Raw genomic sequence first — 27,205 nt, 5'->3', positions numbered from 1 at the left:
CAGGAGACTGTTACCTTCTCATGAGTAAATTCAATCTCAGAATAAAGTCTTATACTCTGTGTCCTAGTTCTTAGTGCCCTACATAGGAAGTACTAAAAATCTTTGTTAAATTGCATTAATCAAACCAATGGAGTTTACTTTTGTTGATTCTAGTCTATAAGTCAATGATCTGGCAAACATTCTCCTTCTACTCAGTATCCACAGGCCACTACCATCCAAAACAAAAAACAAAAACAAACAAACAAAAAAAGTGTTTAACTGATTTAGCTTTAGCTGCCTTCTTTGTAGTCTGAGGAACTAAAGGATAGAGAGCAGATAGATATAGTCAAGGGGTCAAGGATGAAACCTGAAAGCTAAATTATCTTATAACTCAGCTATAAAAACAATTCCACAAGTTTACCCTTTCAAATCATTCAGAGGCCATTATCTTGATAAAGGCACTGAAGCCTTAGTAGTGAGAAAGAAGAGTGCCTTGAAATAGAAACTTAATATATCCAAATTAAGTCTTCATGTGAGGTGGCAGAAGAAAAAAATCAATCATAGGTTTTGACCCATAAGGGTTTTTCTGCTCATCCATAAGAAGGTGAATGAGACCAGTAAAAATATCATTTGTACCATTTACTACTATAGATCCTCAGCCTCTTATGAAGACATGAGACAGTCATTATGAGCTGTGTCTTAAGAAACTCTAGCACAGTTTCAATAAGATGTTCAAAAAAGTATTTTAAAACTATAAAACAAATTAGATACTTGATTTGTTCATATGACACCAGACAAATTAGTTTGAGTGAATACATATTAATATATTTCCTGAAGTAAACAGTTGTTTGGGCCACCTATAAAGACATCCTTAAGAAAGAGAAATAGAGGAGCTGACTACTGAGGGCCTACAATGGTCCTATTAAGTATCATAACTGTTTTGTTTTGCCTTCTTTTCCTCCCCCTGCCCCCATACCACTAGGGATATTTAGTTTCTATGATATAAAAGAAAGAAAGAAAGAAAAAGATCTAGAAAGAGTGACTGATGCATGGATGTAAAACAGTGAAATAATATGGAATAGAAACCAGGACAACAAAATGTAGTGTGTGGCAAGAATAAAACTAAATGTGCCTAGTCTGTTAAAAGCTCAATTTTGCCAGGTGATGGCTTAGACTTTAACTTTGTATTTGTATCAGTCTGGTTCCTGGGAGTATTAGGACCTTTTCAGTAGGCTTATTGTCTATGTAGTGTCTCTGTAGACTTAGTCTCTCTCTTGGCTATGTTTGATTATTCCCTTTATTCCTCAGTTCTGTGATATCTTAAACAGTCAAACTACTAGTTTAGTTGAGCAACATTTTTGTGGAGGAAAAACTAAATGCACTGTCGGACTACACTGTAATAAATAAGCATCACATAAGAGACTAAAGAAATATTCTCCCTTATCATTATAACAGTATCAACTAAATCCTTATAAGGCTGTCAGGTTTTTCCTGTGAATATCCGAAATAAGGCTTCTTTACTGCATTTCATGAACTGTCAACACCTTCCACACCATGGAAGATTAGCCCACGATCTGTCCCACAAAATGTGTGAATCCACAGATACTGTGTGGTTATACGACACTTATCATAAACAGAAAATCTTATTATCAAATTTCATGACATACTGTGTCATTTAAAGAGTAATCAAGAGACTACATAAAATATAACTATATTGCAGTAGTTATCCCATTTTTACATGTTATGCATAATTAGCTTTAATATCATCTGTGATTTGTAAAAATGAGAACAGTAGGCATTTCTTTCAGCTTAAAAAACAAAAGTTCAAGAAAGTTGTTGTGAGGAATAATAAATGAAAGTTACTGGGAAGGACTTTCCAAATATGAATAGACATACACTGTCAAATAATAATCAAATAACATTTTTAATGTGAATGCACTGGCAATTTATGTACTTATTTATAATTAAACAGTTCAGATAAGTTGCTCTATTGTAATCAGACCTCCTCCATTATATTGTGTTTAGTCCTGGACATTGTATTTTCAGAATGAAATATATAATTTTAGAGCATATTCAGAGGAAACCAAGGACTCAGTATGCTTTGAGTCAAGCTGCAATATGAGAAGATTCAGACTAGAGAAAAGACGAATCAGAAGAGACAACAATGTTTTGAATTATACACATACGGCTGTCATGTGAAGAAGAATTAACTGTTCTCTGTGTCTTCAAGATAAGTGGGGAAACATTGACAGTGGAGGAAGTTTTGGATTCCATACAATGCTGACTCTGGAGCTCTCTCTAGATACAACAGACTACTTCAAGAGGAAATAGTTTTCTAGCTGCAAGGCATAATCACATACAATTTGGCTTAGCTATTGTGGAGAAGTTTCAAACAAGGAAATGGTAAAACAAATATTCCAATCTTTAAAGCATTTAACACCTTTACAAATATTATACAATGAATATGAACACATATTGGGACAATAAATAGTCTCATTTATGTGTCTGAATGATGGGGATTTATTAGGAAGAGCAGAAGGTGATAGTTATCTGTCTCCATGGCTTCACTGTTGCCACTTTCTAGTTGAAGCCCCTCCTGTGAATAGCTGCTGCGCTAATTTTTATGATGCTATCTACTCTTGCTAAAATTAGCTAGAAGCAAATCCATTTATCTGTATTATAGGATAACAGCAATAACATGGTGTAAGGGGAAATGTTGACATGGGCAGTATCTTTGTATCATCACAGAAAATCTAATGGCACTCAATAATGTGCACTGACTTGGGTTTAAAGACGGAAGAAGTATGTTCAATACATTTTTCTTGCCTCATTTGCTATAGGATGCTGTACTACAATATTAATATTTAGAGTATATAGCCATCAATAATATGAGTGAACAATTGAATCTTTTAAAGTGTCAAAATATTGAAGGACCTCTCCTTTTTGTGATTTTTAAAAATAACCTCAGAAAACAACAGTATAACACCACTCTCGGGGCTTCCCTGGTGGCGCAGTGGTTGAGAATCTGCCTGCCAAGGCAGGGGACACGGGTTCGAGCCCTGGTCTGGGAAGATCCCACATGCCGCGGAGCAACTGGGCCCGTGAGCCACAACTACTGAGCCTGCGCGTCTGGAGCCTGTGCTCCGCAACGAGAGGCCGTGATAGTGAGAGGTCCGCGCACCGCGATTAAGAGTGGCCCCCGCTCGCCGCAACTAGAGAAGGCCCATGCACAGAAACGAAGACCCAACACAGCCAAAAATAAATAAATAAATAAATAAATAAATAAATAAAGTAGCTATAACAAAACAAAAAACAAAAAACAAAAAAAAACACCACTCTCTCAAATCCATTGCTTCCTTTACGTTACCAATTCTAATGTCTTAGTCTATAATACATAATGTTTTTTGCCTGGACTATAATAATCTCCTAAACGCCTGTCTTCCTCCATTACGTTTATCCCATGAAACATGGAAATATTAATCTTCTTACAACATTGCTTTGCAATTGTCATATAACTGCCTAAAAAACTTCAGTAACTGCAGAACAAAAATAAGTAGCCACTGTAATTTATAGAGCAAGTTCTGATCAATAAAGTGCTTTAGCGGGTCAATCTTAGTAGCAGCATGATTGAAGAAGGGAGGTAGGAAGACTATGCACATAGTAATTTCAAAAATCTGGTCAAAAATGATGAGAACTTAATGTGTTAGCAGTACTTATAATTCAGGGAAAAATCACACATCCAAGAACTATTGCAAAATTTTAATTATTTTCAGGATAGTTTCATTTAAAGAGGAAAAGAGAAAAATCAGAAAGTTGGGTAATACTGGGTGACTAAAAGGATACTGTTGCCAGTGATTACAATGGAAGAAATCAGAAAAGGTAATCAGTTTTCAGGATGAACAGATCAATTAGAAATGGTTATGGGAATGTAAATAAAAATGTTCATTAACATTTTTAGGGCAATAGGGAAATAGGGCAATGGCTTTTATTTATAGTTGGGAACTTGAGATACGGATTTGACGTTAAAGGTGAGAATTTAAACATTAAGAAGACATTAAAATTCATGGGAATGCATGCATCCTCAGAGGAAATGGCTTTAAACAGGGAAGAACATAATGTCAGAGGCTGAACTTTAACAAACACCTACACTCAAGAGGGTAGCTTAGAAGCTAGATAAACATTAAGCACATGTGAAAGAAGAGATGCAATAGAGTTCAGTGCTAAAGAAGTTCAGCAGAAGTAAACTGCTGAAATATCAAAGAGGATGCAGATGATAAAAGGCCTTTATACTCGGTGATGTGAAAAATCTTGCAGAAAAAAAAAAAAAGAAAAATCTCATGAAATCCAAAGATGATTCTGAAGAGTAAGAATCAGAGTGGTAGAGATGGGTGATAAACTGTATGAGGATTAAAAGGAAATAAAGGCAATGAATAACACTTTTATGACACTTCACAATTTATAATGGGATCCTTATTTACCTAAGAAAATTCAAATATTGGATAGTAACAGGTTGGTTCAAGTAAGATAATTTTTTAAATCAAGGAGATTTGGAACAAATACTGTTAGTAAACACATACTCAGAGCTAGGCTTTATTTGTTTGAGAAAAATAAAGCAAGGTGACATTAGATGACATTAGATAGTGGAGCAAATTATTTTGTGTGTGTGTTATTTATAAATGTGCATATATTTATGCACACATATCTATGAGATGCTGGCAGAAAACACACTGAAATATTAACTGAGTTCTAAAAAGAAACCCTGCCTTCGTTACTTTCCATCTGAGGAAGAAGCTTTTGGAACTGAAACCTTGGGAAGAGCAGCTCCCCTAGATGAGTTTGATATTCTTCCACATTTAATTTGGGATTTATAAGATCTGATGAGCATTAGGGCCAGCGTTGAAGATGAAACATTTCCATCCTTTCCATCGACCCGTGTGTGGTATGTCCCCTTCCATTCAGCCCTGGAGAGCAAGGCAGAGTGAACTGACCTGAAGTGTGTTGTGGAAATCAAAATTCAGTTATAATCCAGCATACTGTGTCAGTGTTTCATGGTACCTAGTTTTAAACGTTGAAGTGTTTCTGGCAAGGGTGTATTTTATGTTTATGTATAATGCTAACATACTAGCAAGGGATTTAGTTGTGACCATTCAGAAATAATTTATCTGTTAAACCCTAATTTAAAATAAAATGATGTTTAATCAAGAAAAAAGAATCAAGGAGATTTGGTAATGTTTAAAAACAAAAAAGAGAATCAGAGGAAAGAAAAAGACCAAAACAGCTGGAGCGGGTAAAAACAGGGAGTTAACTATATTCTGCAATACACAGGCACTGAATGGAGAGCACAGATGAAGGAAGGCAAAGTAGCAAGTTTTACCAGGACCTACTGAGCTAAAGGTAAGAACAAAAGAGAAACTTCACTCTGCCTTCCTTTCTTTTCCAGGAAAGAGAGACAGAGAGATCATCTTTTGAAAGTGAGAGTAGAGCTGGGGGATTTCAAAGAGAAGTGGTCTGCAATAGCCATTGAATTGTTAAGCAAGCTGAATTTTGACAGCATGGATTTATAATGGATCAGGTCATTATAGTTCTCTACCTTCTCCCATCAGTGTTTGGTGATACAGAATTAGGAGTGCAGAAATCAAATACTGGGCAGGGATTCAATGTTGAATATTTGCTTATGGGTTTGGCAAAAATCTATCACTAAGATAAAACCCAAAGCAAACAAAACGAGGCATAATTTTTAAGGGCCCCAACATACTGAATCATAAAGATATTCTAAATATAGAAGTTCTTAATGTTTTGAAATAGCTATTAAAATATATCCAGAAATTTGTACTGTAAAATTGACAAGAAATCCTTTCTTAATGGCATTCTTAGTGCCCAGTAATAACAACATCCTAACTTTCTGAAGTGCCTCACAGCTCACACAACACTTTCATATGCATTATCTCATTTGATCTTCGCAAGTCCAGACTCTACTCAACTTGAATCAAATTAAAGAATTTAGAGTATTTGAGTTGCTTTCAAGTTTGTCTCTATCAATCATGAGTTTTCTTTCATGCTACCATTTATAATAAGAGCTTAGGAAAAGTTACAGTAATGTTATGAGATAAAGAAAAAACACTCCTTCATTTACTATGCATTTTTTTGAGTTTGCTTCTACCTATGGTTTTGGTTCTCACGCTTTGCCTTCTGCCTAATAATAAAAAACTGGGTTGTGCCTACAGCTGTGGGTCCTATAAGAATGACCTCTGCACTTAAAAACTTACCTAAAGGACTTTTGTAACCTACTCCTTTGGGTCTGAGAAAATCCTAGGCTAGCTGCAACAATATAATTTAACACATTAAAAGTACTGAATGAACTTCAATCAAATAATTTAGCAAATTGTACTGAATATCTTCTCTATGCAAATACTATAATATGTACTCAAAACTTACAACATCAAGGGGGGAATTAAGAAATGTTCAGGGAAGAAGGATAGGTTTTATGTGACTGTAAGCTCAGGACGTGTAAGCAGAGTGATAACACTGTCAGAAAAGCTAATGTGTTCCTGGGTTGTGTTACAAGATGTCTGGCATATAGAGCAAAGACAGTGATAGACTACTGTGTATTTCCCTACATATATTTGTAATATCATTTATAATATTTGTATTATATATTATTATATTTCTACCCCTAGTGTGTTCACCTATGAACTCTTACAAAAATTAGAGCTATCCAGAGGACAGTGTCCAGAGTGAGAGAGGGACTCAAAGCAATGTGACATCAGAAATGTTTGAAAGAACTAGCAGCATTTACCCAGAGAATTGAATATATATGTGCAGAAGGAAGCAGGATTATCATTATTGTGTATGACTGACAGAGGGGAAAATTAAGGCCTTTGTACTGACCTTACAGTAGGCATGTTTGGGCTCAGAATGAGTAAGACTTTAGATTACTTCATTAGGATTTTAATTTACCATTTATTCAAAGGTAAACAACTTCTTGTCAAGGGCTTCAGCACTGGATAAGGGATTGAATTAGGATATATTTAAGATCCTTTTCAAATTTGAGCCTGATTTTTCATGTATAATAATAACTTATAAATCATAGTGTGACTACGTCTGTAGATAAATATAAAGTCCCATGTAAATAAAACAAAAAGATTTTTGGCAGTGGGAATAATCTTTATAGAGAATGTACCATTTGAGTTCGAGCTTGAATGATTGGTAGGATCTTGACTGTAATAGTGGGCACCTCAAGCTAACAATTAAATGATGTAAGTGTATGGGGATTACAATTACTCCCACTGCAACTTAGGTATGAGAAGAAAAGAATTTTCATTTTCTTATGTAATAATCTAAATCCTCAGCAGAAAGGTGCTTAGGATTGAAGAGGTCTTATGCCCAGAAAATCACATTACTATTTCTCAAAACATTACCCCCTTTCTCATTACACACATTTTCTGTGTAATGGTAAAAAATCTGATCATGGTAATTTCCTTTTTAAAGCCTTTCACACATTTCCCATTCCTTTAACATAAAATCCTTTTAGAGGCTTTCCTAACTAACCAAACTACGGTGGGGTCCCTGTGTGCACTTCCACAAGCTCCCATACTTCCTCTTCCGTAACACTCATCATTTTACTTTTTCAATGTCTATCTTTCCTCATAGATATGAACTCAAAATTTCCAACATCTAGTGTATTGTCCTTGGACACAGCAGGTGCTTCCTAAATATCTGTATAAGTTATAATTTTAATTATATGCATGAATTATATGTCTCATCTGTAAATCAATAAATTGGTCATCTATCTTACATAGTTCCTTTTAAGATTTGTAAGTTTACCACCACTCCGAAAGATGAACCCACTGTGGTTGGACTGACAATATCAATTTCTAGTTGAAACCGTGTTCGTCTTTGGAACACAGGAAATTCACTAATAAGCCCCATCTTGTCATATTTCTTGACAAGTAAAAACTTATCCTCTCCTTGGGGACACTCCTACCTTGACACAAAAGTTCTCTCAAACTACACGAAGGCAATCCATCTTCATTAATACCTAAGTTCATAATGAGGACGTTTCCCTTTAAGAGACCCAGTTATCTTCCACAGATTTTTAACAACTTGCAGTCGTGCCAAATTGTCTCACAGGCTTGTTTTACCCTAAGCTGGTTCATCTGTTTTATGAGGCGTCAATTAACTAGATTTAGTCCTGTTATGGCTAAATGGATGTGACTAGAAAGGGTAGTATACAGCAATCTTTATGTAAATTGTTACTCTATTGGTTAACATCTAGGTTTGAAGTTGGGAAATCAGTGAAAAGGAACTTTAATTTCAAGTAAGAATCCACACTCAGAAGGGGAGCGGTCACTACTTTTGATCCCCAGATAGCAACGAAACTAAAAACTATTCCAAAGACGCAAATGGCAACAGAGATCAACAGGCTGTGACCTCTGTTTTCTTTTTAAAAATCATTTGCACCTCCACTGAGTGACTTATCGCTAAATCTTAAGTGACATTTTAAAAAAATGGGCAGACAAGTGTAGGGTAGCTTAAGGAAGCACATTTTCCACGTGGAGAAGTTTCCTTCCATATCCCTGAGGGCAGGTACCATCTCTTCCACCTTCACTGGCGCCCAGAACAAAGCCTGGCACAGAGTAAGCGCTTATCACTTATTTGGTGGGTGAATAAATGGATGAATGAATGAAGACAGACTGAGAAGTTTGGGGTGGGGAGCTGGGGCCCCCGAAGCACGTCTGCTGCCTTTCCAGCAGGCTAGCGGGCATCTCCTCATTCCCTCACTTTCCTGGCAGGTCTGAACTCCCCTGTCTGCCCCTCCTTCGGGACGACCAAAATCCTGTCCCTAAACCATGCCACTCAGTTAATCCGCTCATTTCTCACACAGACGCAGCTGTTTCTGAGGAATGGCTGGCGGAACACGTTAAGTCTGGGCTGCGCGTAGCCCGGGACCTTGAGGGGGCGAAGACAGCCCGCTAGCTCCAAAACCCTATATAAAAAGGTCTGGACCGTCATTCTTCCAATCCTTGATAAACAAACAAACTGCTCACTCTCACCTCCTCGTGCAGACGCCGCAGTGCCAACCTGGTTCCGACTTAACACTGTGAGGAGGGAAGAAACGCCGAACCGCCCTCGCCAGCAGAGAGGGACAGGCGAACGCCTCCGCCACGCCCCGCCACGCCCGCCGTTCCGGCGCGCTCAGCCGTCCGACGCCTCACGCGCGGGGTTGCGAGCGCCGAGGCACGAGGGCCCCCCGGGCCGCGTACGCACGGAAGGCCGAGGGACTGGGGGGCAGGGAGCGCCGCGCGCCAGCAGGTGGGCGCGTCCTCTCGCGCGCGCGTGCGCGCCCCGTGCCTTCTCCCTCACGTTCCCCGCGCGCCGCGTCCCCTCCCCGCCGGGAGCGCGCCGTCTCCCGCCCTCGCGCCGGGTCTGTCTCGGCTTCTCAGAGCCGCACGCTCCGTGGAGCTCCCGCCACTGCCGTCGCCTAGGCTCCTCGGTGCCGCGTCCCAGGCCTCCTCCCCTCCTCCGCCACTCCCTTTCCCTTTCCCGCCCTTCTCTCTCACACGGTCCACGGAGAGAGCCTGGATACGAAGCAGGCGGACGTGAGAAGGGGGTTGGAAAAATGGAGGTGCCGCGCCTGGATCATGCCCTCAGCAGCCCCACCAGCCCCTGTGAGGAGGTGATCAAAAACCTCAGCCTGGAGGCCATTCAGCTGTGCGACCGGGACGGTAAGAGTGGCCGGGACGGTGAGGAGCGGGGGGTCGAGCCCACGGCCAGGCACCGCGGCCGCTCTGGCTCAGCCGCCCCTGCCCGCCCGGGCGGCAGGGTCTTTTGTTGTCCCCCCTGTGCAAATGAATGCCGGTGGGGGCTCCCCTTCGCCCACCCCTCGGCCCCTCAGACCCCAAAAACAAAAGCACCCCGGGGCTCGCGCGTTGGCGGGGAGAGTCGCCGTCGTCCCCGGCCTCGGCGCCCCTCGCCGGCCTCGCCCGCCTGGCCCCGGCCGAGGGCTGCCCTCGCGAGGGCGCCGTTCCCGCCCGCGGCTCCTGCCCGGGACGCGGCGCTTTTGATCTTTGCCGCAGTCCCGCGGTCCTGGGTCTCCCGGCATCGAAGGGGAGATGCGCTCAGGGGGTTTCCAGCCTGCGCGCCCCCCCGCCTCTCCCCGCACACACACTAGTTAGCGGTCTCTGCCCAGAAACTTACCAGTTCCTTTTTCGAACATCTACATTTACAAGTGTTTTTATCCTCTCAAAATGGGATTGGGGTGACAGTTTTTTCAGTGAGGGGGCAGAAAAAGAGTGCATTTCAGCACCAAGGACAGCCACCAGCTTCGCCGTTTGGGGCTGTGATTCAGAAACTGTCCAAAATCTGTGAAGGAAGTGGCCTCGTACATCTGCCGTGATTCAGAATATGGGGCGAGTACTCGCCATTGTGTCTTGATATTATACCGCTTATTCTGTGGTTAAAGTTGGCAGTCTCCTGAAGAAGGACGTTGATTAACCGTCGGTCTGAGCGTTAAAGAGAGAAACCGGTGGCAGTACGTGCAGCACGGGTAGTCACAGTGCTTCTGTCTTAGTTGGAGTAGTTGGAGAGTCAGTGCTATTTCAGTAATGCGGAAAAAACTTCATTTGTAAAGAAGGCATCTGATTCGTACTGATTGGCCTAATAATTGTAAAAATTATACATGTGACAAAGGAAAAACAATTTATGTGTTGTCAAGATGAACAGTTTTGGCCATACATGAAATTAATGTTTAACTGTATATAGAGACGATGATTTGAAAATGGTTTTTTAGCCAAGGTTATGTAGATATACTAATATACTCACAATAAGGTCATAAAATTGATCAGTATGTAATCCAAGTAGAGAGCAGAGGTTTTGTTTCAGTCCATTTAAATAGTAATAACTTGGTTAGGCGTTGCTATACAGTACGGTTTAGGTCAACTGAACACCGAGTTTCCGTTTAATAATAACTTTAGGACAATGGGTCTTTGATTAATTGCTCTTTGAAGCCAGAGCTGCTTTAAATAATTATGAAACAGGTGTAGTATGGATAATAAATATTCTTGCAAAAGCTGCTTATATTTTCTTTATCCTTAAATTGTTTTGGTCACCATAGTATTAAGTGCACATATTTATGGCATTAAAAAGATTCATTGTTTTGGTATTCCATATATAAGGTTGCATTATTAGACTATACAGATTATTTTTAACATACCACATAGGAAGTCCTGTAGTCCTATGGGTTTGTTTATACTTTTGTGAAATGACTTTTTGTAATGTTACCACTGTAAATATTTTTATTTTCCTGGACTGGTTTGACAGAAAACCAAGAATCTAATAAAATAAAGGCAGATTTTATTTTCATTTACTTCAGTGATTTATCAAAAGCTCATTACTGTAGTTATTGGAAATGGGCAATTCATGGTTGCTCCTCAGAAGCCAATAATCAATACTTAAAATTGCATTTACCACCTGTTTCATAGATACTAAGAAAAATAAAGTTTTTAAAATGACCTTTACAGAGTTAATAATGTAGAGTACAAAACTTAATGTGCTGCATTTACCATGGTCTCTCCTCCTAGAGTAGAAGTTATTTTATTTTGGTAATATTTTTTAGTTGTTTTAGTTCACATTACTAATCCTTGCAAAATGAGCAAATTATGTAACATTTAATGGGGGGGGTATTGGCACTAGGCAGTATCTATGAAAATGAATACTTATTTGCAGACTTCTGAGTCAACACAGATTAATTAAGTAGGGTTTCATTTTATAAAATAGCTTATGCCAACAAATACAGAGGGCTAACTCTTCTATTAAAAGATGTGTAAAATTTGAAAATAGCTAGTGTAAAGATGTTGTTAAATGCCTGACTTTTCATTTTGTGACTCTACTTTATATGTCAATTCCAAAAATGTTAAGTTGGTGTCATAGGAATAATTTAGAGAAGGTGATATGGTTATTTTTACAGAACAATTTTTAAATGCTGCATTAAGTTTTTCAACCAGATCTTATTTATCATAATTTTATATTGAGAAATTTTCAGCTAGATGCGTTTGCTTCCTTCACTCCCTTACTTTCACTCCCTCTCAGGTCTCATTATTTTACTGCTGAAAATATATAACATAGAAAAATTAGTATGTGGTAGATCTATTATGTGCTTAAGTACATAATAAGTGCTATATTTTCATAATTTTATTATAGAAATAGATTTGTCTTTTTTGCTCTTTACTTACTTTATTTTACCCTAATATTAATCTGATGATGGGAAAAATTAGAGCAATATTAATTCCTTAGAAGTGGAATAAAGTAGAATAAGAGAAAGTATCATATGATTGTTTAATAAACATTTCCTTTTACCTTCTCCACTGATAGACATTTTTAATTTTATAATGTTTTGCATATTGCATCAACTAAGATCTATAGCTGCTGGTAAACATAACTGTATGTCTTATGCTTCCCTGGCTCTCCTCTTTCATGTTTTTTTTTTTCTGTCACTTGCCTTTTTTCTTACAATCTGTTTACATTATTAGCAACAATTCACAATGCTTCTTTTTCTCATCGTTCCTCAAAATATTTAATAGTCTCTGAAGAATATGGAATAGAGTCCAAGTGGTCATATAATTGGATTTTTTAATTAAGCAAGAGGGTTCTTATACACACATATTATCTCATGTGTGCTTTTATCCTAGGCATGTGTGCTTTGGTTGCTAATACATGGCCCTGCCTAGATGTTACTTGTAGTTCAAAATGAGGATTCTGGATCGACTTCTATTAGGAAACCTCTGAAGATGTGCTGTAAATCTAGTAGTTTCTATAATCTCTGTTGTAAGTAAAAGAGTGTTTCTGTTATTTGCCTCTGCTGTGCTGAAGTAGCCTCAAGTTGCGTATATGATGTACTTTAATTGTGGCTTTTCAAAAAAAATCCAAGAAAAAAACATTAATTTCTCATCAGGAAGCATTAGTAATATGGGAACTTATTCCCAGTTTGTTTCTTCACATAGATACTTCAGACCCTCACTGACCTGTGACACGACAAAACAGCTCTGACCCCACATATAGAATTCTACGTAGTTCTCTTCATCTTTCCTCATCATGCATATACATATTGAAGCTTTATTTCCTTGCCGAGAAGGAAAGATTTATCTTTATGTTGCTTTATATGCATCCAAGCTCCCTGCACTCTTGTTATAACAGTAAAGAAGAAAATACAAAGTTAATTTGTTGTATAGCATTTAATCCACCCCCAAGGCTTTCTAGCTTTAATAAGTATTATTTCCATGATTCGGGCATTTTATGACTGCCTAGATACGGTTTGTGGAGTGTATGATGCTAGTCAGCAAGGGAACACATTTTAAAGGAATTGCACAGGCAGAAGCTGACAGATTTCCCTGTCTTTGTCTAACAGTAGTTTGCGGAAGAAAAGGGAAAAGGTTTTCTCTTTTTTTAACATATTTTAAAAGATAAATTCCTTTGAATTTGGACTCTACCATATTTATTTAAATTATAAATCAGTTGAGACTTTCTTCTCTATGCTTACTGATGTGTGAATTAAATTTTAATTTTGGAAACAAATGGTAATACAGGAGTGCTTAGTAACACAACGCTGTATTAGATAATTCTTGGACATATTTTCTAAAGCAGACACCTAGGACAAATACCCTTAACTATTACCTTTCATAGTACAAGAATGTAAGGTAGGCATTACTCAGTCTCACTGACATGCAAATAGCATGGTGGTAATACCATTTTAGAATCAGACCTCTCATACAATATTTACTCTTGATAGATATGTTATCTTAGGCAAATTACTTAACCATTTTTTAGCCTCAAGCTTTCTCATGTAATATGGGTATAATAATGTCAGTCCTGTAGGATTGCTGAGATATTCAGTGAAGTATTATATACCATTTCTCACAGTTCTTGACAAAAAATAGAGAATAATAATTGTTTTTAATGGACTGTTATTCTCCACATACCTTCTTGAGTTGAACTGCTTTTTAATTCTTATTTTTTGGCCAATGTTTAGATCTTTTTTTAAAATTTCAGTTGTGTTTTGTTTACATAGTAAATCCTTCTTATGTCACTTCAACTTCATGAGTAGTCAATGGAAACTGTAAATTCTGAATTTGAAAAGAACAGTAAAATCACAGTTACAGTACTCTATCCTTTGCTTATATTTTTCTATCGCATCAGTAATATCCTTCTCAGCATTAATCCTAAAAGCTATTTTCAGCTTCTATTTTGAACCTACTGTTTGCTGTTTTTCATGTACCTTGTGACCTTGATACCTGCTTTGGTAGGTATTTGCATCAGAGCCCTTCTCTGTTCTTGATTTAGCAATTGTTTTCTTTATGATTTTTTTCTAAGTATAGATCTATACCAACACATGTGATCTCCGGGTTCATTTCTTTGACCCTGATATGACTATAGAGATGCTGTAAATTTTCATTAGTGAGTATGAAACAAAACAAAAAGAAAAGAAAAACTAAAAGAAACAAGCAAAAGGCTTGAAAACCATCACATTATGTTAAACGAATTTATATTCTTGGTAGGGGTTCTAATTCATTCCCAGAGGAGACCAGGAGGTTTTTAAAGTCACATCAAAGGATATGTGACAAGGCTCCCTCCAGTGGTAGAATGACCGATATGTCGTTAAGTGGTAACATTCTTGCCTAGGTAAGTAAGCCAGTTAGAAATTCACTCTATAGAACACTATCTAGGCAACTTCCAAGTCACTTTTTTTTTTTTCCAAGTCACTTAAAAAAAAAAAAATTGCTGCTGATGTTTCCCTCTGTTTAGGCCTAAGCTTGATTTTTCCCTTAACTTATGTGAGTATAGTTTCTTGATGACATTTATGTTTTATCCTGGGCTTCAGTAATAACAGCAGCTGCATCAGTTACTGCAGTAAGCACGATCCTTCTAGTTTTTGGTTTTCCTTCTCTGCCCTTAAGTGTATAACTTAAGTTCTCCTTATAGCATTTGCCTCTTTCTTGGGTTTGTTTTACATTTCTTTTAACTTTCTCTATAAAGAATATTTTTATTATTTATAAATTATTTAAATTCTGTCTTTACTACTCTAAAGCATTTGCCTCATTTTTAACTGTTTTAAGTATTTTATTATTACTAGACAATAGTTAAACTGTCTTATTAAGAAGACTGTATTTTATACACATACATTTGAGAAGTAAAATTAGTATTGGGGGAGGACTTCTAGCAGAAATGTATTAGAAGATTTGAAGAGTCTCAACAGGAAAAATAGGCAGCCTCAGCCTGTTCTCCATGGGAAGATAGTGAGTGGCAATGGTATAAGAAAAATCTAAAAGTAATTACCAATAATTTGTGATTGATTGAATTTTCAAGCAAAATGAAAAGTGACCGGGGGTAACTTTAGGATTTTATGTCTAGGAAATCTGAAGAATCATTGACAAGAATGAAAAAAAGGAGAAAGGAAAGAGTATTTAGACATTGTGATGACAGTATTTTACATCTCAAATTTTAGGTCTCAGTGGACATCTAAATATGTCCCTAGCCCTTTTCCAGGGGTGCTTCCCTCTCAGAAAAATCATTCCCAGAACAGTATTATATACTGCCTTCTCATTATTGTTTCAATGTGGATCCCCACAAGAGAACCCATTTACATTCTTCTTAGACTCTCCTTTTTCTTGATTCCCACTATTCCCACTCTTTAGGGCTACTTAACATCCAGTGATAATATTTTGAGAATCATTACTAAACCACTTGATACCTTATAGAGGATTATGAAATAGAGATTTTTGAGTCATCTGAATAAAGGTAGTTTTGGAGTCTTAGGAGACTTTTCACAAGGATTTAGTATAAAGTGAAAAGAACATGTACATAAAGACATTTGAAATCTAACATAAGAGACTTCCTTGGAAACTTATATTAAACCTTTAGCAGTTCCTCTTATGTTCTGGGGAAAAGAGTTCTAGAATGAGGAAGAGAATTGTTCATAGAACTATGTATTTCACTGGGGAGGCTAGAACTTAGGTGAAAAAGGAAGTCTAGAATTTGACTTCAGTTTTAGAGTGACCTCTGATGAGCTTTGTGTCTCACCCCTTGAAGGTAAGGAATTATCACATCCTGGGGAAGGCCAATTTTGAACCCCAAAGATGAAATAAATCTACGATCCAGGCTTGTTAATGCAAACAAGTGCTCTACATTTTGAAGTCCCTCACTAGATGTGAGTTGAACAAAAAGCATCATACTCTGAATCGTGGTTAGTTTTGTTTGTGATATTGTGACTATCTGGGCCAAGTTTGTGGTTCATTTTAAACGGGTTTTGGGAGTTTTGCATATACACTACTAGTTGCAGTGGTAGTGGTAGCTACTGTAAATAAATCTGTTTTTTTGTTTTCTATAGCCTATGCGAGTGTTGCTATCTAATAATGGTATGAAAGGCTTATAACTTTCCTAGACGTATGCCATTAAAGACAAGCCGCAAAATATTTTTTCAATATACTTACTGTGATTTTTCTTGAAAAATAGTGTCTTACCTTCTCTAAGACTGAATGTTGGTAAATCTCTCAGTCTTTAAAGTTTTTAAAGCTGTTGATAAATGCAAAGAAAAATGACAGTTTTTGAGCATCAGGTATGTGATATGTTCTTTATGATTGCATTTTAGAGTTGTGTCTATGATGTAGAACAGGGATCAGCAAGTTACAGTCCTTGGGCCAAATCCAAACACCTGCTGCCAGGTTTTAAAGTAAAATTGTACTGGAATAAAGCCATGCTCATTTGTTTATATATTGTCTATGGCTGCTTTCTTACTAAAACATCATTTAGAAAGAAATACTAGTTATACATTAGTATTTCCAGGTATGCTTACAATTCCATTAATAAATATGTTTTAAAGTATCAAAAATGATAACATGAACTTTGAGAAATACTGATAGTTATATTGATACATATTATAAAATTTTATGTGTATATCATATTCTTCCTTCTAAACTAAATTCTCATTGAAAAAGAGGCAAGATCTTACTCATCTTCCTATTTCCATAGTTTCATACACTGCTTCCCAATCTATCTGTATTTTGTTGGGGTTTTTTTGAATATTCAATCTATCACTTAGACATTATAAAAATACAATAAAAATGAATTATTAGAAAAATGAAATTTAAAAGATCCAAAAAGATTCAGAAGACATAAAACTTACTGTCAGATTCCTATAAAAGTTTCTAAATGCTCAATCCTAATTTTTATATTTATCTCATCACAGACTGGTAAATAGTTTGCAGACCTCACTTTGAGTACAATAGCTAGAGGACAGTGCCGTTCTATTCTTGTTCAAAGGTTAATTTTTAGGTACTAAACCAGTTAATATTTGCACTTTGTTTCCTTCTGTTTTTTTACTTGCCTGGTATTTTACTGTTTATACGTGTATCGCAACTTTAGGGTCTATATTAAGAACGGGGAAAAAGGACCCAAGAATGAATGTAACTTGGATCCTGCATTCAAAGGAATTGCTGACAATTAGGGAGATGATATATTTAAATAGATGAATATAATATGTGATAAGGATATAATAAGAGTAGACGCAGCTCAGTATCAAAAAAACAAGCAACCCAATCCAAAAATGGGCAGAACACCTAAATAGACATTTCTCCAAAGAAGATATACAGATTGCCAACGAACACATGAAAGTATGTTCAACATCATTAATCATTAGAGAAATGCATATCAAAACTACAGTGAGATATCATCTCACACCGGTCAGAATGGCCATCATCAAAAAATCTACAAACACTAAATGCTGGAGAGGGTGTGGAGAAAAGGGAACCCTCTTGCACTGTTGGTGGGAATGTAAATTGATACAGCCACTATGGAGAACAGTATGGAGGTTCCTTAAAAAACTAAAAATAGAACTACCATACGACCCAGCAATCCCACTACTGGGCATATACCCTGAGAAAACCATAATTTAAAAAGAGTCATGTACCAAAATGTTCACTGCAGCTCTATTTACAATAGCCAGGACATGGAAGCAACCTAAGTGTCCATCAACAGATGAATGGATAAAGAAGATGTGGCACATATATACAATGGAATATTACTCAGCCATAAAAAGGAATGAAACTGAGTTATTTGTAGTGAGGTGGATGGACCTAGAGACTGTCATACAGAGTGAAGTAAGTCAGAAAGAGAAAAATACTGTATGCTCACACATATATATGGAATCTAAAAAAAAGAAGAAGAAGAAAAAAAAATTGGTCAGAAGAGCCTAGGGGCAAGACGGGAATAAAGATGCATACCTATAGAGAATGGACTTGAGGATATGGGGAGGGGGAAGGGTAATCTGGGAGAAAGTGAGAGAGTGTCATGGACATATATACACTACCAAATGTAAAATAGATAGCTAGTAGGAACGAAGCAGCCGCATAGCACGGGGAGATAAGCCCGGTGCTTTATGACCACCTAGAGGGGTGGGATAGGGAGGGTGGGAGGGAGGGAGATGCAAGAGGGAAGAGATATGGGGACATATGTAGATGTATAACTGATTCACTTTGTTATAAAGCAGAAACTAACACGCCATTGTAAAGTAATTATACTCCAATAAAGATGTTTAAAAATAAATAAATAAATAAGAGTAGAGAAGAAAAAGTGGTTAATTCTGTCCTGAGTCTCTCAGATGGCTTCATAGAGAGAAACAACATTTTTTCTGGGTATTAAAAGTAAAGTAAAAAATTTCTAGAAGCGGGATAAAGGAATTTCCAGCAGGATAAGTGCATATATAAAGGCATAACACCATGTATGTCCTAGGAATACATAGCATTTAGTATTGCTGAAGGAAAGAAGTGCTACTTGTGAGAAAATAAACTAAACGCTAGTTAGGGCTAGCTAGATTATGCCATGATCTATAGTTTGGATTTATCTAGTTTGAAATCTTATTAGTAGATTTCAAATTTTCTAATTTGTAGAGAACCTTTTAAAACAAAAATACCACATTTTACAAAACTCTAACAAGTAAAAGTAGCATTTTATTAGTATACATTTATCCTGGAATTTCAAACATGCATCGTTTTTCAAATTAAGTCGATTAAGTGAGAAATTAAAATTAGCGGTTATACTTTAAAATTGTTATTTAATATCAGCCTCAGCATCCACTTTATTTCTGAATTTTATTTTTATTGCATTGTCCCTAGGAAATTCTGATTCATACAAATAAGTAGTGGCAAATGGTAATGTTTTTCTTTTAAACTTATTTTGCCTTCTCAGGATACTCTTCAAATAAATTGATTCAGACTTTAGAGAAATAGTAAGATTTCTTCCCCCAAAATGAATCAAATTAAGTCCCAATTGAATAAATCCTTTTGGAGGGAAGTGATAGAATTGATTCATCCATCAGTTCATTTTTTCATTGTTCAGTGCAAAAATAATGTATCTTATAATATTCTAAGATATTCATTGACAACATTTTTAAATGCTCATATTTTTTCACTGATCTCTTAAAATTTCAGAACAGCTTAATTTAATTTACTTGAATGATGCCTGTTAACTGTAAGGATCAGTTTCATTACTGATACTTTATCTGCATTTATAAGCTTGGTAATGTTTGTGACTGTTTTGTCAGATTGAGTTTTTCAACTTGTTACAAAGCTATATAATCATATTAATGTGCCTATTATTTATATTTGAAAGATTTATAAAAGGGCTTTTTAATGAATAGATAAAGTATTTCTTGTTTCTTTTGAAACATTCATACCTTGCTTCAGGACACCTATCTAAGTTTGGTGTGAAAAAAATGAATTTTGAAATTTTCTATCTGTAACATTACAGCTAACTTCAGAAAAAAAAAAAGGAGAAAAATCCATCAATTTAAATGATAGTCTGTATGTGATGAGGCAAAACTATTTTGAAGTATCTTAATAGCCATTCCTTATTAGTGAACAGTTGCTACCTAATGAAAGCTGACAACAGCTTTTATAGGAGCTACCACTCCTGAGATTTTAAAAATTTTACCTGCTTCCCTTAATAGTTGTCTCAACAATTCTGACAGTTTAGTTGATGATGTGTAAAAACCTGATGTGTGTTGTTTTAGCATCCTTGAATTGACCTATTTGAGAAACTTCTACAAAAGTAAATGGAGAGATCTGCCACATTCATATTCTAATGCAGTTAAATTGGAAAGATTTTATATAATTTCAGTATTTGAATTAATCAAGCATATGTGATGAATAATATTGTATTCTCTGCATTTTTAGACATGTACCAATATTTATTTCAGTTTTTTGATAAGTTTACTAATTTAACATATTTGTTACACTGTCATGCAGGATTTAATAAGATTTTTCTCCAATCATATATGCTGTTGTTCATGGGTAAAATGGTGACTTTGTTCTGAGCACATTTTATTTTAATTCCAAGATTTACAATAACTTCAGGCATACTTTTTTTCAAAATTATGGAACTTGTCAAAGACTGTATCATTACAGGTTCCTCTCGATATCCAAAAGTAGAGCTTTCTTCTGAAAGCTTTAGTAAGCCAAAATGGTGTAAAGTGAAGAAGCAGTTACCTTAGGACACATCTTGCTAATGATGCACAGAATAAATCCAGATAAAGCACAGATGCTCACAGACACAGTTCAGAGCTCTGGAGGCTTGATGCTGAGATTCAGAGTGTAGTTCCCAGGGAAGGAACTTGGCGGTGCAGCTCTCCTGGTTTGGGGTGCACACTGCCTCAATAATGGCTCTCTGCAAAACAAACGCTGAAAGCTATTCTTTGCTTTTTGCCTCTTTTTGTAGAAGGGAAAAATCCTCTTTGGATTTTTTTTGGTTGGCAAAAACAGGTACTAGTGTAGATATTTCGTAAAAGTGAAGTGACATGAAGCAAACTTTTGGAAGGCAAAGGGTATCTTTATTTGCAAACCTTGACGTATGAAACCCAATGAAAATTTATCATTTAAAATTTATCAGTACAATGTACATTCTACTGACCAGATGACTATCATTGAAATTTAGCATCATGTTTTAGCTTTGGTGAGAGCTCCCAAATGTTAGCTGAAAGATCAGCTGTTACTAATTAGTAGTAAAACTTTGAGACGTCTTGAGCCAAATCAGTCTCAGTACATCCATGTTAACATTTATTCAACATTCCTGCTTTTAACTAGGGATCCATTTCTAGTTTTATAGGTAATTATTTCATAACCTATACTGGAAAAAAGTGTAACTATAACCCAAACTTAGAATAACTTTATCACAAACATCAAGAAGTACACAAAATTCATAATAAGCCCTTCTATTTAATTTGTTCTGTTGAGCTGAAGGGACAAAGAGATGCACCTGAGCCTTGCCTGCAACTAATTGAACACTGCATGTAAACACATAATGTTTGCAAAATTTTACTTGAGTATATACTTGCTGTCTTGAATTTAAAAAACAAACATGAAACATGATCAGAGCCGTAACCTTTTTATACATTGTGCCATTTCGTGCACTGAAGTAGCAGGCAAATTTTTATTTTGATGTTTAACTCAAATCACATGATACAGCACAATTTGATGTATGCTATTTGTATTCAGTTTTCAAAATAGTTCAAAAATTAAGAAGAAAGTTAAATGATAATGCTTGCTGAACATCTTAATCACCTTTGTGTTAAAAATAAATAAATCATTTGTCAGAACCAACTTAAACCATGGAATCTCAACATTTATCACCAAGAGGGCTTCTTAAAACAGATTGCTCGGCCCCACCCCCTAGAGTTTCTGATCCCTTAGTTCTGGGGTGGAGCCCAAGAATTTGCATTTCTAACAAGTTTCCAGGTGATGCTAATGTTGGTGATTCGGAGACCACACTTGGAGAACCACTGCAGTAGGTAGCACGACCAAAGAAGTTCTTAGGTAAGGAAGAGATATTGCATATTTTGTTTTAATAAATATACTCATCTGGGGAATGAACTGAGATATTGAGCTCAGGAATCTAACCACTTACGGGGCAATTATAGATAATAGGATTGTTAAGAGGAAGATAAAAATTGGGGGTGGAATTGAATAACATTTTTGAAGTAAAAATCTGTTGACTTTGTGATTAAATTGGAAGTGTGAGACATGAAAAAGGAGTTGTTGTTGATGGCTAAATTTTCTAGATTGGGAGATTGGGTACATTTTGATGCCAGTAAATAAAGTAGTAATTGTTGGTTGGAGTGAATGTGAAGGCGAAGCCTTGTTAACAAGCTATTAACAAGCTATTAAAGTCTTTTCTGGGCAAGCTAGGTTTCAGATATTTGTGGAATACCTAGATGGAAACATCCAGGAGGCTGTTAGAAATATCTGTCTATGTTTCATAGGGAGTGCGTTTGAGGATAAAGATGGAATTTGGTAGTCCTTTTCAAGCTGTTTTCTATTGCTCCTTTATCAAGTGTTTTTTCCTTCATCTTCTAGTCAGTCTTTTAGACTCATGCCAAATTGTTGAACTGCTCGTTAGAATGAATAAATTCAAATGTTGGTGTCCTTTTTTGTGGTGTCTAAAAGGAGCATTTGAAAATTAATTACTTTTATATAATTAAATTTGGCTTGGGAGTAGTTATTTGGGGCAGTTAACATGGAGGAAATACAATTGACCTAAGCTCTATACTTGATAGATTTCTCTCATATCCACTGGAAAGAGAGTTAAGTATATAATTTTCTGTGCTTACTGTGGAAATACACTGGACTAATTTTTCCCTTCTTGACAGCAGTCTACAGTGCATAAAGTAAACACTTGAGACTACAGAAACTAAAATCTTCACCAAAGCTATTTCTAAAACTTTCATACTGAACATGTATTTCCAAGATTTTCTTTTGACTTCGAACCTACTAAATTTAATGTTTGCTATGGTATGTATTGAATGCTAGCCTAAATAAGACATTGTCTTTTTTCACTTAATTTTTGTTCCTTGCAGATTTTTTGGTATAAGTTTAGGTAAACCTTCCATTTTAATACATATAGTTTTGTATAACTTTTTCGAGCTGTGCTAAGGTTGGGTATTTGAGCCTATTTTTACATATTTTAGTACAGTTCAGTGTGTCCAATATTAATTTCCCTGGAGCTTGCTATGCTTTTTTGGTTGTTATTTTTAGTGATTAAAGAAAAATAAAAACAGGAAAGCCTAATGACTAAAAAGGCAGTGATTCTGGAATTTGCTGTTTGCACTATTTGTTTTGCTAAAAGCTTTATTCATTCAAATTCTAATAATAAAATTTACAGTAATAAAATTTGAGGTTGAAATAATGATAAATGTTCCAAATACAATCTAGCCACCTCTACCAGAATTTTCATTCTGCACTATGTATTATAGAAGAGTATTTTCATTTATATAAATATTTTTAAGAGCTTCACAAATATTTCTAAAAGCTTCATATGGGTCAGCAGTCACTGAACTTTTTCTTTACTGATTTCACAGTAATTTGAAAAATATTTTTACCAGTATTTTTGCTTTTAGTATTAATATATTACTATTTAAATTTTTTGACATACAAAAAGACCACTTAGTTTCATTATGATGTATTAATATTTTAATGAAAAAATTAAATGTATTTTCCTGGATACATGCATGATGCTATTTAGCACAAACAAAATGTATGTATGTGTGTGTACTTACTTATATTCATTACACTTTAAAATGCAGATATGCTGTCCTTTAAGAAAATCTAAAATATGAAATCTAAACTTACAGAACACATTAATCAACCACAGTAGTGCTCGCTGTCATTTCTCTAGTGTTCTTGTTTCCTTCTGAAAAATTTGACAGAAGGGCAAAATGGCAGTGAGATGTAATACCAACTAAATTGTCTTAAACTATGCTTTCTTAAATTATTTCTGAAATTTTTATGAGGGAAAGTAAATGGTAGACATTGGAAATACAAAGATATAACATTTTTATCTTCATCTATTTATAGGCCATGTCAAAGATAGCTAAATTGTTACTGTGCTGATAGTTAAATTTCAAAAACACTCTAGAATGCTGCATTTGTATCATTTACCTAAGAGTTTGCAAAGTTTTTTGCCCAGCATTTCTGTCAACATTTCTTTAATTTTTTCTCTGAGCACACAGAACTGTTGTGAAATGTCAAAAACATTGTTTTTAAGTAAAAAACGACTCCTAAGAAAGCGAAGTGTGATGATGTAAGGAAGCAGAAAGGAGAAGAGGGATTTTTACCCAGAATAGTTGTTGTTAAATTGAAAAGTAGTTTTGCAAAATTTTTGCATTGACTAATGTTATTATACTAACAGTATAAGGTATCATAATTTATTATGGTGTCAAAATTTACTTTAGTTGCTTTTAAAATGACTTTCACAGTCCTGTATTATCATTAAGAGTCTGCAAATGGCTTACTTCCATTTTTCTGTTTTACTCTGCTACTTTTTATGGGAAAGTTATATGGTTTGTTTCTACAGTGTAAGGACTTTCAAGAGTGTTGCGTAAATGCTATGGGTATACTGTGTATGAACGCTAGAGGTCATATAAGATAATTAATTGGGCCATGGAAGAAAGTAATAGAAGTTCTAGTAATATTTATTTTTATCTTATCTAATATAAGAAAAAGTAAGTTCGATTAATTTTACTTATATAGATTAATACTTGGTATATCAAACTGTCATCTATACTGTATGTGCCTGGGGTGCCTTTATATGATTGGTGTATGGAATTGAGAAATAAAAAAATATTAATATTTAGTAAGACACCTACTGATGCACTTTCTCCATTCTGATGTACCCATTCTTGTGTGATATCTTTTGCAAATGTGACAGCCCTCAAAACAGGTAAAAAATAAATCAAGTTTAGAGGTTGTCATTTGAATTGCTATGTCACAAAATATTAAAATAGATTATCAAAATAAGAACACATACTCATATACTTATTTTAGTAATAAAATTTTTAAAATATGTATTTTATTATTTTAAATTTCTATTTTGTCCTTAATCTATAATGTTCATAATACGGTTGACCCTTGAACAACTCAGGTTTGAACTACACAGGTCCACTTATACACAGATTTTTTTCAATAAATACTACAGTTCTATACCATCCACAGTTGGTTGAATCCCAGATGTGAAACCTCGGATACAGAAGGCTGACTCTGGGACTTCAGCATCTGTGGATTTTGATATCCACAGTGGGTCCTGGAATGAGTCTCCTTCAGATACCAAGGGGTGACTGTATATTTCGTACGATAGTATTTGTGTATAATTTATGAAGAAATACCTGCACTTATGAGTACACTCTCAGCACTTTTTTGTATAGGAGTACAAGATCAAAAAAAGTTTTAAGAATGAATTTTTATTATATTCTGTTTTTACACATCTTGCTTTACATAGCAAGGTATATCTGTATAAATCCACTCAATGTTCAAAGGTGGATATTAAGATTACATAACATAATTAAGTATTCTTTACCATCAAAAACATTCCTTAAATGTATTTTATAGAGGTATAGTTGACATAACATTATATTAGTTTCAGGAATACAATGTAATGATTTCATATTTGTATATATTGGAAAATGATCACAAAATAAGTCCAGTTAACATCCACCATACTTAGTTATAATTTTTTTCTCGTGATGAGAACTTTCAAGATCTAGCTACTTTCTTTTTCTTTTTAGATTTTATCATATTATTTATTTATTATATTTTATTTTTGGCTGCATCTGGTCTTAGTTGTGGCATGTGGGATCTTCACTGAGGTATGCGGGATCTTTCGTTGCAGCGCGGGCTCTTTGTTGCGGTGCGTGAGCTTCTCTCTAGTTATGGCGTGCGGGTTTTTTTTTTTCTTTTCTCTCTCTCTAGTTGTTGCCTGCGGGCTCCAGAGTGCATGGGCTCTGTAGTTGTGTCGCGTGGGTTCCAGAGTGCGTGGGCTCTGTAGTTTGCGGCATGCAGGCTCTCTAGTTGAGGAGCACAAGCTCAGTAGTTGTGGCACACAGGCTTAGTTGCCCGGCAGCATGTGGGATCTTAGTTCCCTGACCAGGGATCGAACCTGCATCCCTGCATTGTAAGACGGATTCTTTACCACTGGACCACCTTGGAAGTCCTGATCTGGCTATTTTCAAATATGCAATAGAGTATTATTAACTACAGTCCATTTTTTGTTTGTTTACTTTTTGGTTTAGTTTTTGTTTTTTAGATTCCACATAAAAGTGAGATACAGTATTTGTTGTTTTCTATCAGATCTACTTCACTAAGCATAATGCCCTCACAAACCATCTATGTTGTTGCAAATGGCAAGATTTCATTCTTTTTTATGGCTGAATAGTATTCCAGTGTGTGTCTGTGTGTGTGTGTACACACATTTTCTTTATCCGCTCATCCATTGATGGACATTTAGGTTGTTTCCATGTGTTGACTATTGTAAACAATGCTGCAGTGAACATGGTGATGCATATATCTCTTTGAATTAGTGGTTTTGTTTTCTTCAGATAAATTCTCAGAGATGGAATTGCTAGGGCTTCCCTGGTGGCGCAGTGGTTGAGAGTCTGCCTGCCAATGCAGGGGACACGGGTTCGAGCCCTGGTGTGGGAAGATCCCACATGCTGTGGAGCAAATGGGCCCATGAGCCACAATTACTGAGCCTGTGCGTCTGGAGCCTATGCTCCGCAACAAGAGAGGCCGCGATAGAGGCCCGCGCACCGTGATGAAGGGTGGCCCCCGCTTGCCGCAACTAGAGAAAGCCCTTGCACAGAAACGAAGACCCAACACAGCCATAAATAAATAAATAAAAATAAAATAAAAAATAATCAGGTACTTATTAAAAAAAAAAGAAATGGAATAGCTAGATCATATGGTACTTGTATTTTTAATTTTTGAGGAATCTCAATACTGTTTCCATAGTGGCTACCCCAATTTGCATTCCTACCAACAGTGCCCAAGAGCTCCCTTTTCTCCACATCCTCACAAACCCTTGTTATTTCTTGTCTTTTTGATAATAACCATTCTGACAGATGTGAGGCAATATCTCATTATGGTTTTGATTTGCATTTCCCTGATGAATTGTGATGTTGAGCATCTTTTCATGTACCTCTTGGTTATTTGTATGTCTTCTTTAGAAAAATGTCTATTGAGACTCTCTGCCCATTTTTAATTTGTATTGTTTATTGTTTTGCTATTGAACTTTGTGAGTTTTTTATATATTTTATCAGATACCTTATCAAATATATGATTTGCAGGTTTTATCTCCCATTCAGTACAGTGCCTTTTTCATTTTGTTGATGGTTTTCTTTGCTGTGAAGAAGCTTTTG

General features: G+C 36.0%; 1 protein-coding gene and 1 long non-coding RNA gene across 2 annotated transcripts in view; one reads left to right on the top strand and one right to left on the bottom strand.

Annotated features, from left to right (window-relative positions):
- Window positions 1–9,229, bottom strand: part of LOC118882442 — a 418,725-nt gene extending 409,496 nt beyond the window's left edge. The window contains exon 1 of the long non-coding RNA XR_005016769.1: window positions 9,033–9,229. This is a non-coding gene — a long non-coding RNA (uncharacterized LOC118882442). The remainder of the gene's footprint in view (window positions 1–9,032) is intronic.
- A 172-nt stretch (window positions 9,230–9,401) lies between these two features.
- Window positions 9,402–27,205, top strand: part of PHYHIPL (phytanoyl-CoA 2-hydroxylase interacting protein like) — an 89,454-nt gene continuing 71,650 nt past the window's right edge. Inside the window, exon 1 of the mRNA XM_036828125.1 lies at window positions 9,402–9,704. Coding sequence (XP_036684020.1) covers window positions 9,599–9,704 — 106 coding nt within the window. The 5' untranslated portion in view covers window positions 9,402–9,598. The remainder of the gene's footprint in view (window positions 9,705–27,205) is intronic.

The sequence above is a fragment of the Balaenoptera musculus genome, chromosome 16, assembly GCF_009873245.2.
Source record: "Balaenoptera musculus isolate JJ_BM4_2016_0621 chromosome 16, mBalMus1.pri.v3, whole genome shotgun sequence".
Taxonomy (NCBI): Eukaryota; Metazoa; Chordata; class Mammalia; order Artiodactyla; family Balaenopteridae; genus Balaenoptera; species Balaenoptera musculus.
Note: the sequence above shows the minus strand (reverse complement) of the source record. Positions and strands in the feature narration are given on the sequence as shown.